At 41.7% G+C, this 16,466-nt stretch overlaps 1 protein-coding gene across 9 annotated transcripts in view; it reads left to right on the forward strand.

Annotated features, from left to right (window-relative positions):
- The window catches only part of LOC149080960 (tyrosine-protein phosphatase Lar-like), a 745,683-nt gene that overhangs the window by 655,271 nt on the left and 73,946 nt on the right, over positions 1-16,466 (forward strand). For all 9 annotated transcript variants that reach the window (XM_089237674.1, XM_089237681.1, XM_089237682.1 and 6 more), the window contains one exon: positions 286-468. In XM_089237674.1, the coding sequence (XP_089093800.1) occupies positions 286-468 (183 nt within the window). The remainder of the gene's footprint in view (positions 1-285; positions 469-16,466) is intronic.

Here is a 16,466-nt window from a genome sequence, read left to right on the forward strand (position 1 = left end):
TTCCATTGGTGTGGAAGCCTCCTACAAGTTCTCAACCTTTTTTATGGTATGCAAGGCTCCTAATTTTCCAAATCGGTGCTTGAGACATGAAGTTTTGGCAACCACTGTCATAGACAAACTTCTGTCATTTTGAACGTAATTCATGGTAATTTTTCATGAATATGCTGTTTTAATGAATCTATTTCAGGAAGTTCTGAATCTCAAACTTTACAAAGCATTTAATAAGAAATTGCCGTTTTCATTTGAAACTGAGTTCTTTATTGTTGTTTTTTTTCCGAATTGCAGATGACGTGCTACCCTTTGGCTTCCCTCGTTTCGCGCAGCAGCCTCAAATACAGGGAGTGGAGAAAGGGCGCAACGCCCTGCTGCCATGCAGGGCTGAAGGCAATCCACCGCCCACCATACGATGGCTCAAAGACTACAAGCCAGTGGATATGTCCGAACAACGATACTCGTTAGTCCAAGGATGTAAGTTTATTTTTTCGGCCATTTTCTTCCTTATTTTACTTTACTGTACCGTCCCAATGGCATTTCTAGCTTGTGCCTGGATATCTTGGCTATAAATAATAATGACTAGCTCCAAAGCAGTTCATGACCCGCCTCCTCTGTCTCAATGAAGTGATATAAGCAGGTGGTGGTCGAATTAGACCTGGGCCTATGCTGCAAGCTGTGCGAGTATGTGTTGCAAACCTAACGTTAAGTTTACGCTACTTACTGTGCCTATAATAATCAACGATAGAATAAAAATTATGTTTGGATGTAAGTATCAATAGATTACAAGGTTATTTTTCAACTGTTGATTTTGGTTGTGGAAAACAACGGCTAGTATTAGCCATTGAACTGATCAATATCTCTACCTAAGTAGAAAAGCCAGGAAGACGAGAGCTCAGTGCTCGGTACTGCACAACAACTAGCAACGGAAAACATAGACTAGCTGTTTTGTTCGTGTCCGGAAAATTCACCGCTGGGAAAATTCACCGAGAACAGTTCGATGCGAGTCAGCGAGGGAGTGAACGATTGAGTTAATGAGTCAGTGATGGAGGAGTGAGTGAGTGACCTAGTGAGTATGTGGTGAGTGACTGAGGACATGTTATTTTATATACAGTATATAGTTGTAGATACGCGCATTAAGACGGGATTTTTGAAAGTGCATCACCCATGGGGATCATGAGGTGTTCAAGTGGTATATGGGGAAATCATCGTAACAAGTAAATTTGAGATTGCCGAATCCCCACACACCAGTGAAGTCGCGGGTAACAGCTAGTTCATCATAAAAAAATAATCCATTGCTTACTGATGATCAACAATGTTTTTTATAACATCAAAGTGATAACATGAGATGATTTCCGTATGATCTAAATTTCTCCTAATAACGTCATTATTAAAACTTTCCGCCATATCTTTAGGATCACTCACTAGGTCACTCACTCACTGGGTCACTCAATTACTCTCTCACTAGATCATTCACTCACTTACTCACTGGGTCACTCAATTACTCACTCACTAGATCATTCACTCACTTACTCACTGGGTCACTCAATTACTCACTCACTAGATCATTCACTCACTCACTCACTCACTAGATCATTCACTCACTTACTCACTCACTAGATCATTCACTCAGTAGCTCACTCACTAGATCATTCACTCAGTAGCTCACTCACTAGATCATTCACTCAGTAGCTCACTCGCTCCCTCACTGACTCAGTAACTCAATCGCTCACTCTCTCGCTTTCTGACTCGCATCGAACTGTTGTCGGTGAATTTTCCGGCGGTGAATTTTGCTAGTGGTGAATTGCATGGCGGTGAATTGTTGTCGGGGAATTTTCCGTAAACCGTTTTGTTTGCTGTAAACAAAAACGATTTGCTTTTTTTAGCTTAATCATTGGCCGTACATAATAAAATGTAAATAATTATCTTCGTTACAGACAGCACACAATGCTTCTTATCGCGGTAATCTAATCAATATATTTTTAGATTATTGATAATGTTAGCCGTTATCGAGACCATATATATATATATGATTAGTTTTCTTTAGTTTTAATCCCTGAAGCAGTTTCTTGTTTGGCGTTCGGTATAAATCAACGTCGTTATAAATTGCAATTGTTGTTGTTATTAGGTTTTTTTTGCTGTTATTAACGCGTGCGCTCTCAGCCCAGAACACATTATAGCCCCGTTTACATGTGCAATATTTGAAGCTTTAACGTTTTTGCTATCAACGGTTGTTGTTTTAGCTTTGTTGTAAGCAACAATTCCGCTGTAATCAGCGATAGTAATTTACCTTCACTGTCAGCAAAGATAGGTCTTATTCTATGATATATAATTAACGTTGCATATTCAGTTGTGTTATAAACAGCGATGATTTATCACCTTGTCTGTAATCAGCGATGGATCTATATTTCTTAGTTTCCAACAACAATGGCTTCTTTCTTATTTAGTGGCTATAATCACCTATGGACACACAACGTGTGTCTCAGTTCAACGCAGCATCACTTTCTGAGCACCGTTGTAAACACAACTATGACTTATCAAGACATTCCTAAGGTCCCCAATTCCTGATGCCCTGAAATCTATAGCGGTCTACGTCCATATATGGGCAAATTACTTACATCTCCTCAGTAGACAAAGCAGGGCCCCTGTCAGACTGATGGTGCCATGGAACGGCTAGAGTGGTTCTATATAGAAGTTAGGGGCCATTCAAGAATTACGTAAGCAGATTTTCAGCCATTTTTAACCCCCCCCTCCCTCCCTCCCTCCCTTGTCAGCAAAACACCGACGCCCCCCCCCCCTGTCAGCAAAATTTCGTCAGCAGCTTAGAATATTTCATATCTTCAAAAAGGGGTGGTTGATGACGTAAGCAACCTTCAAAACTCCCTCTCCCCCCCCCTTGTCATCAAAAGTCAGCAAATCCGAAACCCACCCCCGCCTCGATGCGAACGTAATACTTGAATGACCCCTTAATCAGACAACAGTTTTTGGCAAAAAAATTTGTACACGCGATCTGGAGGGAAATACATAAAGTTTGGGAACAATTTCCCACAGTCATACCTGTATAAAACACATTGCTTTTACCAGAGATTTACACACAAATGATCTTTTAACTGAATAGTTCTCAGAATGTAATCACCTCAAACGGTCCCAAAATAGGCTCTTCCCTTGCATCGAATCGAAACATCTTTGTTAGAAATGAACATCACCGAATCGCCCCGTCCGAATTAATGAGAAATATTCAATTATCTCTCTCAGATTCGTACATGAATCGCTCCAGAACATCCGTAAACATACGAATATAATGAACATGGAAGGCTGAAGTTCTCGGGGACATGAGACAATCTCGGAAATCAAAGGGCGCAAATTCCCGGGAAGAGTCTCGAGCGAATTTTCTTTTAGGAATCCGTGCGATTCTTTCAATCTTCTACGGATCGTTATTTTGTTGGTATTCAATTTCCTTGACTTTGACTGTAGGATTTGAAAACATTCCCATCTCCTCAGAGAGAGAGAGAGAGAAATAGAGTCCATCAATATGTATAGAAATGCATAGTTCGCAAAAATGTGTTGACTTTTATGCCGTCAGCGTATATATACAAAGTAATTAGATTTCCGATCGAAATGAATTTATGTATTCGAACTAGAGTTTCTCCTCGAGAAGGGGACGCGCGTATATTCTCGTCATCATGGAATATCATTCGATCTGAATATTCAATGAGGTCTTATATCTCCCAACTGTAGAAAAGAACGCTTCAAAAGGCAAGTTTTCAAAAATTTGATATTATATTTATTTACTCAAAAGGAGAAACATTGACGTGTCGAAGGCGATCTTTTGCTGTTCCGAAATCCATTTTGGATGTTATACTTGGATTATTTATATAATTTTATTATTATTGTTGTTGTTGCAAATGTTCATTTCAAGATCCATTCGAAGCAAAATGGGATGATTTTGGGTATCTTTTTTGGAGTGATTTCTTGACTGGTTCTGATAGAGCTGAAGAATGATTAGAACGAGAGAATGAAGACGAGAACTGAAGATTTTATATGAAGTCCACGCTACAGTCATAGCATCACAGGTGACGTGAAAACACAGAAAAATGCATCGTGTTTGCATACACATCATTTAAACATTACATCCTGATTGCATACACATTACATCCTGATTGCATAAACATTACATCCTGATTGCATACACATTACATCCTGATTGCATAAACATTACATCCTGATTGCATAAACATTACATCCTGATTGCATACACATTTCATGAAGATCGAATGCACATTTCGTGCACGCAAATCTTGTGATTACACAGACGTTTTTCGCACATACTACGTCATGATTGCACGCACATTTATTGCAAGTTACAGAATGGTTACACACCCATTTCATGCAAATCACGTCGTGATTTTACGTACATTTCGTGCACATTATATCGTGATTGCTCAGACATTTCATGCTCAAAACCTCGTGAATGCTGAGACATTTCATGCTCAAAACCTCGTGAATGCTGAGACATTTCATGCTCAAAACCTCGTGAATGCTGAGACATTTCATGCTCAAAACCTCGTGAATGCTGAGACATTTCATGCTCAAAACCTCGTGAATGCTGAGACATTTCATGCTCAAAACCTCGTGAATGCTGAGACATTTCATGCTCAAAACCTCGTGAATGCTGAGACATTTCATGCTCAAAACCTCGTGATTTCTCAGACATTTCATGCTCAAAACCTCGTGATTTCTCAGACATTTCATGCTCAAAACCTCGTGATTTCTCAGACATTTCATGCTCAAAATCTCGTGAATGCTCAGACATTTCATGCTCAAAATCTCGTGAATGCTCAGACATTTCATGCTCAAAACCTCGTGATTTCTGACATTTCATGCTCAGACATATCATATAGTAATTCTCGTCATCATATAGTATCATTCGATCTGAATATTCAATGAGGTCTATCTCCAACTGTAGAAAAGAACGCTTCAAAGGCAAAAACTTGATATTATATTTATTTACTCAAAGACGCATTGGCATGTCCAATTCTTTGACGGCGATCTTTCGATGTTCCGAAATCCCCCTTTTTGGATATTTTCTCTTGAATTATTTATATAATTTCATTATTGTTGTTGAAAATGTTCAACAAGGATTTGAACCCCCCATGGACCTCGACAGCGGACCCTCCCATAGTGAAAGAACGAGCATCTTTACCATTGCGCCACTCGATTTCTTAACTGTTTCCGATACAGTTGGAGAACGCTGAGTACTGCGCGATTGAAAATTTTCGATGATGCTGCCTGAAATTATCCTGCCATGGTGCCGCCACATCCGAAAATTCGGGCATTGGCCAAGTCAATTTCCAACAAAATTGTCCAATTCGCGATCTGGCAGTAGCGTAAATACAAATACTCGCATGGCTTTTAAAAGAAGAACTCTCAGCTTCCCTGGAAATAACGACGCTTTTAAGTTTATCTCTGTTTTTTTGTTTCGTATATTTTCTGTACGGGGGAATGGAAGTTAAGGGGGGGGGGGTTCTTTTCAGAAGAATGGTTCGCTTAAATTTCCCTGGAGTATCTGTGAGTGGAGGAGAAAAAGTAAAGCAGAAGTTTTTTCAGATACATCATCTTGCACAGGGAGTCTCGATCGCAGAGAATAATATACAGTATGATTATAACAAAGAAGAAGTAACACAGAGTGTTTGTGTGCGTGCTGTTGTTGTTTGTTATGTGTGCTAACATCAAAAATACCGACTTGTAATGCATGTGTTCAGTTTCTTTTCCTGAATGTGTTATCAAGGATTTTCTTGGTGAAATTCTCCTAAACATGGACGGTCTTGACTTCTTTTTTTTGTTTTTTGCTAGCCCACTTTCTGTGATTACTCCGATTCTGGTGATTTTTGAAAACATGCCACGAAGGAAATGATTCAAAAAAAAATTATGTATTCTTCTGCATTTTAATCGGTATGTAGGAGGGTACACCAGCTTTTCTTTTTTTTTTCTTCTCTTAATGTTAGGGTCTGGTCCGTTTCCAACATGCCGAGGAAGCAAGGTTTAATAAGGATCGCAATTGCATTCAACCAGTTCAATCGATTCTTAGAGTGCAGATATTCAAGAATCTTCCAGCATCTGTGACTCGAATTTCCCGTCATGCTTATTGATACCATACGTCTCTCTTTAGAACAGTTTCCCAACCTTTTTTTGTCCCATCACCCCCACCCCTTCTTCATAAATTTTTTTTCTTCCATCGCTACCCCCAACGCAACCTATGTTATACCCGTCGCTTCTACCGCCCCCGCTCCGGAACTTTCCATCGCCCACGTTGGGAATCACTGCTTTAGAAGAGCATTTCCTCTTTTTTTTATGTCATTTCAAGCGTCTTCTTCCTACGTTTTAGAAAATTTGTCCTCCTTTCATGTTTATTTTTGTCCTCCTTTCATGTTTATTTTTGTCCTCCTTTCAGGTTTATTTTTGTCCTCTTTTTCAGATTTCCGGAATAATTTTTTGGGGGTGGTTTGTCAGTATAGTTGCGTCGCCGCTGTGGTGGTCGATTGCTCATAGTGACGGACTCGCATCGCGAGGATCCAGGTTGGAACCCCACCGTCGCCGGCCGCAGTGGTGGTCGGCTGAGGTTGGTTTCTCGTGGCGCAAATGCTAGCCGATCTCCCCATTGAAAAGTTTCGCCACAGAGAGCAACAGGCCTACAACGATTCAATTATTCCACTTCACTCATAGTTAGAAAAAACTGGTGGCAGGTGGCAGCACTACACATAACAAGCATTACACAGAAAGAAACTTCACGTCAGGTTTCACTACACGTTTATTCCAACATGTACCAATTTGTTAGAGGTTCCGCTGAGTAATATGGACGAGGTACATGTATGGTTTAGTTGTATAGTTGCGCCAGCTATTGTGGAAATTGGGAAAAGTGACGTCTTCAATGGTACGCTTGCAAACGTCCTTCTTTCTCAGTGTTCAAATCTGGTTACCCTAGGCACGCTGGGGGTCTCTCGCTGTTTTCCGGCATGTCGGCTAATGCGGATGAAACGCGGTAATTATGTTTTAAATAGTCTTCCATACAGCATGGAAGGCATTTTTCATACATTCGTATGCAGTTTGACAATTTCACCGTCGAAGGAGTCATTTCGGAATGTTTATGATGTACAGGGTCTTCATTAAAAAAAAATTGCTGATTGTTTTTCTTTCAGTAACTTTTTCAAACACTCGCGAGATAGCAGCACTTTTACCGTTAGAGTTTACGAGACGATGCTCTTGTAGGTAGTCAATTCAGTATATTACTGCGTTGAAATGAGTTGTTGTCTTGAAGGTGTTTCCTAACCTTTCCTAGTCCATAACTCTCTTTGGATGACAATTTTTGTCTTTGTAATTTTTGCTTGATGTATTCAGAACGATAATCGGCCCTTTACGGGACGGTGCAATGGACAGAGCGCTTCCGTAGCTTTGTTATCTTGTGTATCGCTTCTGCGAGGACACTGTTCGATCCGCTGCTTTTCCTTCATAGAGTGATCTCTATATTGTGTCTGGCGACCTATTACCTTGTATCATAATTTTGCCTTTTTATAGCGAGATTCTACAGAATGAGTTCCTTTGTTGGAGACAGTTTCCGTGTGTACTTATGGTCACTTTCTGCCATTTTCGAGCCCATACTCATCGTTCAACGTCCTTCGTCCACCATATTTAACCGAAACAGTGAAACTTTCGAGAGACCTTTTCCCTTCTCCTCGCGTCCTCTCCCACGATTAATCTTAATCTAGACTGTCAGTCCGACGCACGAAATTTAGGTAATCCATGGTATTTTAATCTTTCCGCCCGCGACCCACCCTCCTAGTTTCTTTCCTTCGGCCACCATCACATAACACGTGCATGTGTTCTTTTAAACACTCCTTTCTCGGCCATCTTTTTTGTCTTTTAAAGCCGGATTCAATTAAGTTTCCACGCGTGGTACCCCGTTCCCCCGCCTCTCTACACTCTTCATCACATTTACTTCGACGCTCTGTTAGAGAGAGAGAGAGGGAGTGGGAGTGTGTGTGTGTGTAAAAATGAAGATTTCAAGGCGAGAGGAAAATTAAAGGCACAGGGGTTATTATTATTTTCTTATGAATTTTTCATTTCGAGTCTTTCTTTTGCCTTTAGTGTAATTAGTTTTAATGTTTTGCGGGTTGGGGGTCGCCCTTATATTCTTATAAAACCGGCTCAAAGATGGCGGTGACGTAATATGTATGCTGTTTCCCGCTTCCATTTTGAAAAGTTGATGTGAATCTTTTTTTTCTATCGAACTCATAATGATTTTTTTTTACCCGTAAAAACTTTTGTCGTCAATCTACTAATGATCCCGGTTGCCACTAGGGATTTTGCCAAATGCCAATGCAAATTACCATTTCGATTCATCTATAATTCGTTGTCCACGTGGAGAATTCTTCTAAGATTTTTAAAAGGGAATTTTTAGGAAATAATCGATACTTTGTTTATTTGGATGTGTATGGAAGAATGCATTCAACACCTCCTGTTTAAGGGGCACTGCGAATAAGGGCCTCCTCCAGTTAAAGGAGGTCCCTTGGGTGTCCCCTCATTGAGGAGTTTCACTGTATATATATGAAGGTGTCCCAAAACAACTCTACTGCCAAAATAAGATGAAAGGTAGAGCACGTCAAGACAAGTGGGGGGGGGGGAGGGTCGCACACCACTTATTCGTGAGATACATGCGTTATCCTGCTTCATAAGTCGCCAAAATATGGTAACCTCACTCATATCATGCAGAGCTACGGGAAAATTTCTTCTTTCTAGTCACAGGCCATGGCGGATGTGAGAAAAAAAAATCCCCCTTTTCTTCCCTCTTTCTCTCTAATGGTATTGTGTGTGTGGGGGGGGGGGATATTTTTCCCCTCTCTAACTCTCTCGAATTATCTTGGGACAGTGGTTCTCAGCCTATTGCCCGTGACTGGTTCTCTTTCCCTAGTAACTCTTGGCTTCCTTACCTTAATCATCATTAGCTCCTGCATCCTTTAGCCGTCATTTGCCAATGGTCTCACTTACCAGTCGTTTACAAGCTGCACTTTTTTACTCGGCGATCTTACGTCTTACTTAACCCTCGTTTACCAGCTGTCTGATTTAGTCATAGTTTGCCAAATGTCCAAGTCAGCCAACGTTTGCAAGCTGTCTCATTTCATCATAGCTTCGTCTTACAAAGCCATTGTTTACTAATGGTTTTAGCATGAGATGTTTTACCAACTGCCTTACGGTTGCAAGCTGCTTTATTTTGATGCAGTTTGTCAATGGCCTTGCTTAGCCAATGTTTACAAGCTGTTGTTGCTGGGGTTTTGGATTTGCTGACTTTTGATGACGAGGGGGGGGGGTTGAAGGTTGCGTACGTCATCAACCATTCTTTTTGATGATATGAAATATTCTAAGCTGCTGACGAAATTTTGCTGACAAGGGGGGAGGGGGTCAAAAATGGCTAAAAATCTTCTTACGTAATACTTGAATGGCCCCTTAGCCATGGTTTACCAGCTGTCTTACGTTTACCAATTGCCTTACTTAGCCATAGTTTGCCAATGGCCTCACTTTACCAACGTGTGCAAGCTGTCTCATTCAGCAATCTTTTAACAGCTGCCTCACTAAGCCGTCATTTACAAATCGTAAAATTACAAGTTGTCATTGTTTACAAGCTGCATACGCCCTCCGCGGCCATCATAGTTTCCCAATGATGACTGTCAAAATTTCCCAGTAGCTTCTTTGTCTTACTTAGCTAACATTTATCTGAAGCTCAATCTCTTTAGTGATTCTTTACCAACGTGTTCTCCTGTACCCCCCCCCCCCAACGATCATCTACTCACGACTCTCTCACAGAGTTGAGCGGATGGTCGGTTGAAATGTGATTCCAAATTATCATTATGTTGGCATTCATCAATATCCTCGGCTCGATACAATGCTCTTGACAAAGTTTGGCGACGCCCATTTTCGAATGTCCGTTCAAAACAAGGCTGCTCAACTTTTATGATAGTGCGGGCTACACGTCATGTGTTTCGAAAAGATGTGGCGGGCCGCTTGAGTGATCTGGAACTGTTCCGCGGTCAACATAAGTGATATGGAATTGCATCGAGGACCGCTTAAATGTTCTGAAACTGTGCCGCAGATCACTTAAGTTAAGGGTGATCAACCCTTGACAGGTCACTTAAGTGACCTGAAACTGTACATGGGCCGCTGGCAGGATGTGAGACCGTACCACGAAACGCGAAAGTGCTCTGGAGCTACGCCGCGGGTTACTGAAGTGATGTGGAACTGCACACATTTGACCCGCGGGCCATAAGTTCAGCATGTATGATCCAAAGCCAATATCACGGCCGTTTACAGTATCACAAAGAAGGATCTCGTTCCGGAACAACAGCGTCACCTATCACCGCCGCCAAAAATCATCTCCTACCATGATACATAGGTTATTCATAAAACGTTCATTTTCTCAAATAATTGCACTATATACCATATCACCGGTACGCACACGCTAAACACATTTCGTATTTTCATGTTGTGTAACATGAAGGTCACACGTCACATTGCCACTCACTCCGGTAATTAATTATCGTGTGGGGGTGGGCATCTAATGCAATTTGTTAATGTGTTTACGCGATTTCGAATGTTCAATGAATTCCATGAATGAAGTGGGGGGGGGGGGCAGCGGTTTGTATTTGAAGGGGAAACGAATTTCTAATAATAATGTCGATTAGTGTCAACATCGCCCGCATCCCCCCCCCCTTTTACCATAGTGTGGATAGGGCATCATCGTGAGGAAATTGGATTTTCCCGACATTATACTGGAATAAGGGTGAAATTATTTGTTTTAAGTGATTAGTGTGGTCTCTCTCTCTCTTTGTATGTGTGTATCTTGTGACCCGCCCCCCCCCCCTCCTCATCAAAAGCCCTGTGACGCTTAGTGTTGATCTCCAGGCTCGTGTTATAAGTCTCCATGTTTACTTCCTATTTAGCCGCTGCTACGATCCCCGCGCGCATGCGCAAACCTTATCTCCATCTCTCTCCCTAGCCTCGAAATCACATTTTCTGAGTGCCAACATACGTGTGATGGCAAATGTGGACAGTCTCGGAGGGGGGGGGGGGGTACATAGGAAATTTCTCAGCGTGGAACTCATTTCGAGATTGGAGAGTCCCTTTAAAGCAAATGCGATTACCGTCGCCCTGTCAGACGCATTTACGTTGATCAAAAGCTACTTCGTTTAAGGGCTGAAGGCTCCCGAACAGTCCTCCCCCCCCTCCTCCATCCTTTCTCTCTAACTCATGCCCAACACCTTTCGGGGCCATGCCCATGCACACACATACGTGTTGCCGCCGCCAATCATTATCATCATCATCATGGCTATTGTCGATGTTCTCTCGTCGGTGCCTATATCCGTAGAGCCCGGGTTAATGAGCGGAATATAGAGTCTTCAATTTCCATTTCTTTATATGGGAGTGGTCTTTTTTTACTTTGTTTTTTTTGGCGGGCCTGGCTTTGTTTTCTTGGTGCCTGTTCAAAGATTACATCTACGTCTGGACTGTCTTAATGAAATTGTGTCCTTTTTATATGGGTTTTTGTTGCGTAAGTAAGTACCGGGTAGATGAAGATTCGTGGACATTTAGATTCGGCTAAAAACCTTGTGAAATTTCTGCCACTTAACCTGTGTCGTGTCCGGATTGTGAAATCGGGGTCGTTGAAATTTCAAAAAATTAATTAATAAGGGACTAATGCTGGTGAAATGCTGCTGTTTTTCTACGAAATAGTCATTTTCAATAAACTAATTAGGCCGTTACTTACACACATATGTTATTTTATATACAGTATATAGATGTAGATACGCACTGAAACGAGATTTCTGAAAGTTCATCACCCATGGGGGATCATGAGGTGTTCAAGTGGTATATGGGGAAATCATCGTAACAAGTAAATTTGAGATTGCCGAATTTCCACACACACCAGTGAAGTCGCGGGTAACAGCTAGTTCATCATTAAAAAAATCCATTGCTTACTCATGAACAAAAATGTTTTTTATAATATCAAAGTGATAACAGCAGATGATTTTAAGCATTTTATGGGGGGGGGTGTTAATATATCGCGTATCCACTTGCTTTGTTATCTTTTACTTCTGTTATCATTCCTTTTGACGTTTCATTAGAAGTTTCTGTGTAAAACATAACTTCTAATGAACAAGTTAATGGAATTATAATGAATATATTCTCTATTTTATTGTGTAACAGCAATTTGTAATTTCTTCCGTATCATCTAAATTTCTTCTAATAAAGTCATTATTAAAACTTTCCGCCATATCTTTAGGATCACTCACTCACTGAGTCACTCGCTAGATCATTCACTCACTCAATTACTCACTAGGTCGGTCACTCACTTACTCACTGGGTCACTCACTAGATCAATCAATCACTCACTCACTCACTAGATCAATCAATCAATCACTCACTAGATCAATCAATCAATCACTCACTAGATCAATCAATCAATCACTCACTAGATCAATCAATCAATCACTCACTAGATCGTTCAATCACTCACTTACTCACTAGATCGTTCAATCACTCACTTACTCACTAGATCATTCAGGGCGGTATTCACCGACATGGTTGAAACTATAGTCGCAATTTTTTAATGAGACATCGACGGGGATTTGTTAAATTCAGGTTTTTAACCAATCTATGCTGATCTCTTATCCAAAAATTGTGACTACAGTTTAAACCATGTCGGTGAATACGGCCCTCAATCACTCACTCATCCCTTCAGTAGCTCGATCACTCACTCACTAGATCACTCATCCCTTCAGTTGCTCACTCACTCACCCACCCCTTCAGTTGCTCACTCACTAGATCACTCATCCCTTCAGTTGCTCACTCACTCACTCATCCCTTCAGTTGCTCACTCACTCACTAGATCACTCATCCCTTCAGTTGCTCACTCACTCACGGATTTAGTTACTCAATCGCTCACTAACTCGCATCGAACTGTAGTCGGTGAATTTTCCTAGCTGTGAATTTTCCTAGCGGTGATTTGCATGACGGTCAATTGTTGGCGGTGAATGAATTTTCCGTAAACCCTGCAGAACTACTATACGGAGAAACTTTGCGATTACCTGGTGGGTTTTTCCGAGCACGAGCTAATTCAAACCCAACTGACGCTTCCGAGTATCCGCAAATGCTGCTTTAAAATAATCCAAGCTTTCCCGCCAGGACCAATCAAACGGCATGGAGGACATCCTACATTTGTTCACCATGATTTGAAAGCTACTTCTCATGTTTTCGTAAGAACTGATAGGGTGAAAAGTCCTCTAGAACAGCCGTTTGAAGGACCATACAGAGTGATCAGCCGGACTGACAATGTGTTCAACGTGGAAATGAGAGGAAAAACGGTGTGTCACACAGTGTCAGTCGATCCGCTTAAACCGGCATTTTCTCGTTAGAGCCGGTACCCGTATCTCCAATTTTTATTTTTGATTGATCTCCGATGGATTTTTTGTTTGTACAAACCCGCGAAAAAGGATAGGATCTTTAAATGCAGCTGAAAATAAAAGGACGGCCATTTGCTTAGTTTGACTGTATACATTCTTGTTTGTAGTTTGGAGAGAGGAGATTATTTACGGAGTGATAAAAGGGGAGGGGAGAAAAAAGTCATATATATATATATATATATAAATTAAAACAATCGTGTGTTGGGAGAGTGGTACTCTCTTCCTCACGTACACTCGTTTTTATTCAGAGTCAACCGCCATCATAAATATAATCATCTGTATGGGCAGGTGGTGTCAAATTCCGATAACACCTCGGAGAAATGTATCTCAGCTCAGTAGGAGCACATTGTACGAAAGAGCGCACATATCTTTTACTCTGTGTGTGTACGCGGAATCTTCTAAACTAAAAATTGGCTCCTCTGCAGATGGCGCAAATGGATATTAAAATCAATAGCAATTGGGGTGTTTAATCTGCCGGGGCTTGATTCACGATGATAATGCCTCACCAGTATTCGATAATAATTTAAAGCACTCATTGCCAAAGTCCCAGTCGCTGAAACACCTTTGGCAGATATTTAGTACAAAAGTGCTCAACTTTTTCGAAGGTGTGGGCCACTTCATTGTTTTGGAATATTTCGCGGGGCTTCTTGAGTTATTTAGAAATGAGCCTCGATCCTCCAAGCGTGCCGCGGGCCACTCGAGAGATATGGAAATGTGCCACTAGCCACTCAATGGGATAATCTGCAAATGTATCACGATCCACGTGTAGTGACCGATCATAAACGATGCTCTGTGACGTCACGTTTTCTCGTTGTAGCGTTTTTCGCCTTGCGATGGATGGTAACCTAGCAACGGATCGCCAGAGAGTTTTTCGAACGTTTTAATCAGTTGATTGTATTTCGTCATAGAGTATGGATGTCGCGTATAACTTGTCCGTGTGTGTGTAAATAAAATGTTCATGTCTTTAAGAATGAAATTTACATCTTCTCATTGCCGTCGCCTTTACTGGTGACCCGGACGTGATCTCGAACCTGCTAAGAACTTATCGCCATGGCTGAACAGCAAGAGAGCGATCTTCGAATTCAAGCTGTCCACGCGAAACTGCCGACATTCTCGAAGGACAATATCAAACTTTTTTTCGTCCAGCTGGACGCTGCCTTCAAGATCAACCATGTTACTGCCGAAGGAACCAAGTATAACTACCTAGTCAACTACCTAGATGTGGAGATCTTGTCAACGGTAAGTGGCATTGTTTTCGATCCTCCCGCATCGGATCCGTTCTCGAAACTCAAGGAGAGACTTCTCGCTGTGTATAAACATTCAGCCGCGAAAGAGGTCAAGATATTGTTAGAAGACCTATCCCTAGGTGATCAGAAGCCTAGTATGTTGCTACGTAAAATGCGCGAGCTTTCGACAGGGCGAATCAGCGATGAGACTTTCCTCAAAAATTTGTGGCTTCAACGGCTACCAAAGAGTGTACAAACGGTGTTAGCAGCTAGCAGTGAAGAACTGGACAAGCTAGCCGAGTTAGCTGATCGTGTAGCTGAGCTCACCGAACCCAATTACGGTCATGTAGCAGAAGCCTCGTCTTGCTCGGAAATAAGAGACTTTAAACTGCAAATCTCGGAGCTGACTAAAAGAGTTGAGCAGTTGGGCAAATATCCAAGGAATAGCCGGAACCGCTATCAAAACTCCAGTCGAGACCGACGTTATTCTGGTTCAAGGAATCGCTCGCGATATCAAGACTCCGATGAAAACCCTAAAGTGTGTTATTATCATAGCAGGTTCGGAGATAAAGCTTTCAGATGCAAGTCCCCCTGCGCTTACAACGCTCAGAATATTCAGGGAAACGGTCCAAGCCCCCCGCAGTAACGGTATGCGGTGGCGGCGATAGCAGTCTTCACCATAGCCGTTTGTTCATTATGGAAAGGAAAAGCGGCATGAAGTTTTTAATTGACTCTGGAGCTGATATATCAATTTTACCTTACAAAGGCAACGGCAAACAGACAACTTTTGAGCTTTTCGCTGCAAATAGTTCCCGTATATCTACCTACGGTTTGAAACACCTGGAATTGGACTTGAACTTACGGCGGAATTACAAATGGCATTTCACCCTCGCTGACGTTGAGAGACCAATTATCGGATCGGATTTCCTTGCTCACTACGGACTCATCATCGATATCAAAAACAAGCGACTTATAGATCCACTCACTTCTCTCACGTGTAAAGATTTTACTTACAATGGACCTTCGACAACGATTAAAACAATCTCAGGAAACAGTGCTATAACTGAAATTTTGAAGGAATTTCCCGAATTAACGAGACCTCGTCCGTTTTCGAAGAAAGCCTCCCATAATACCTTGCACTACATAGAAACTAAAGGTCCTCCTGTTTTCGCAAAGCCACGCAGATTGCACCCAGCTCAACTCAAGATTGCCAAGACCGAATTCCAGATGATGTTGGACCAAGGTATATGTCGTCCATCGAAATCAAACTGGGCTTCCCCGTTGCACATGGTTTCAAAAGGACCGAATGAGTGGAGACCAACTGGTGATTATCGAAGTCTGAATCGAATTACTGTGCCGGATAACTACCCAGTGCCACATATACAGGACTTTGCACAGAATCTGCATGGATGTAAAGTTTTCTCTAAAATAGATCTGGTCAAAGCATTTCATCATATTCCTGTAAATCCCGACGACATTCCCAAGACAGCAATCATAACTGCCTTTGGTTTGTTTGAATTCGTAGTCATGCCGTTCGGACTCTCAAACGCTGCACAAACGTTCCAACGCTTCATCCACGAGGTGCTACGTAATCTCGACTTCTGTTTCTCGTATCTTGATGACGTGCTCATCGCCAGCCATGACGTAGAACAGCATCACAAGCACCTTAGAGAAGTGTTTGAAAGACTCGATAAGTACGGACTGACAATCAACACATCTAAATGCGTGTTCAATGTACCGG

The sequence above is a fragment of the Pholcus phalangioides genome, unplaced genomic scaffold, assembly GCF_987345545.1.
Source record: "Pholcus phalangioides strain wild (caught in Gottingen) unplaced genomic scaffold, Ppha-v1.0 ptg000010l_1, whole genome shotgun sequence".
In the NCBI taxonomy this organism is placed as follows: domain Eukaryota; kingdom Metazoa; phylum Arthropoda; class Arachnida; order Araneae; family Pholcidae; genus Pholcus; species Pholcus phalangioides.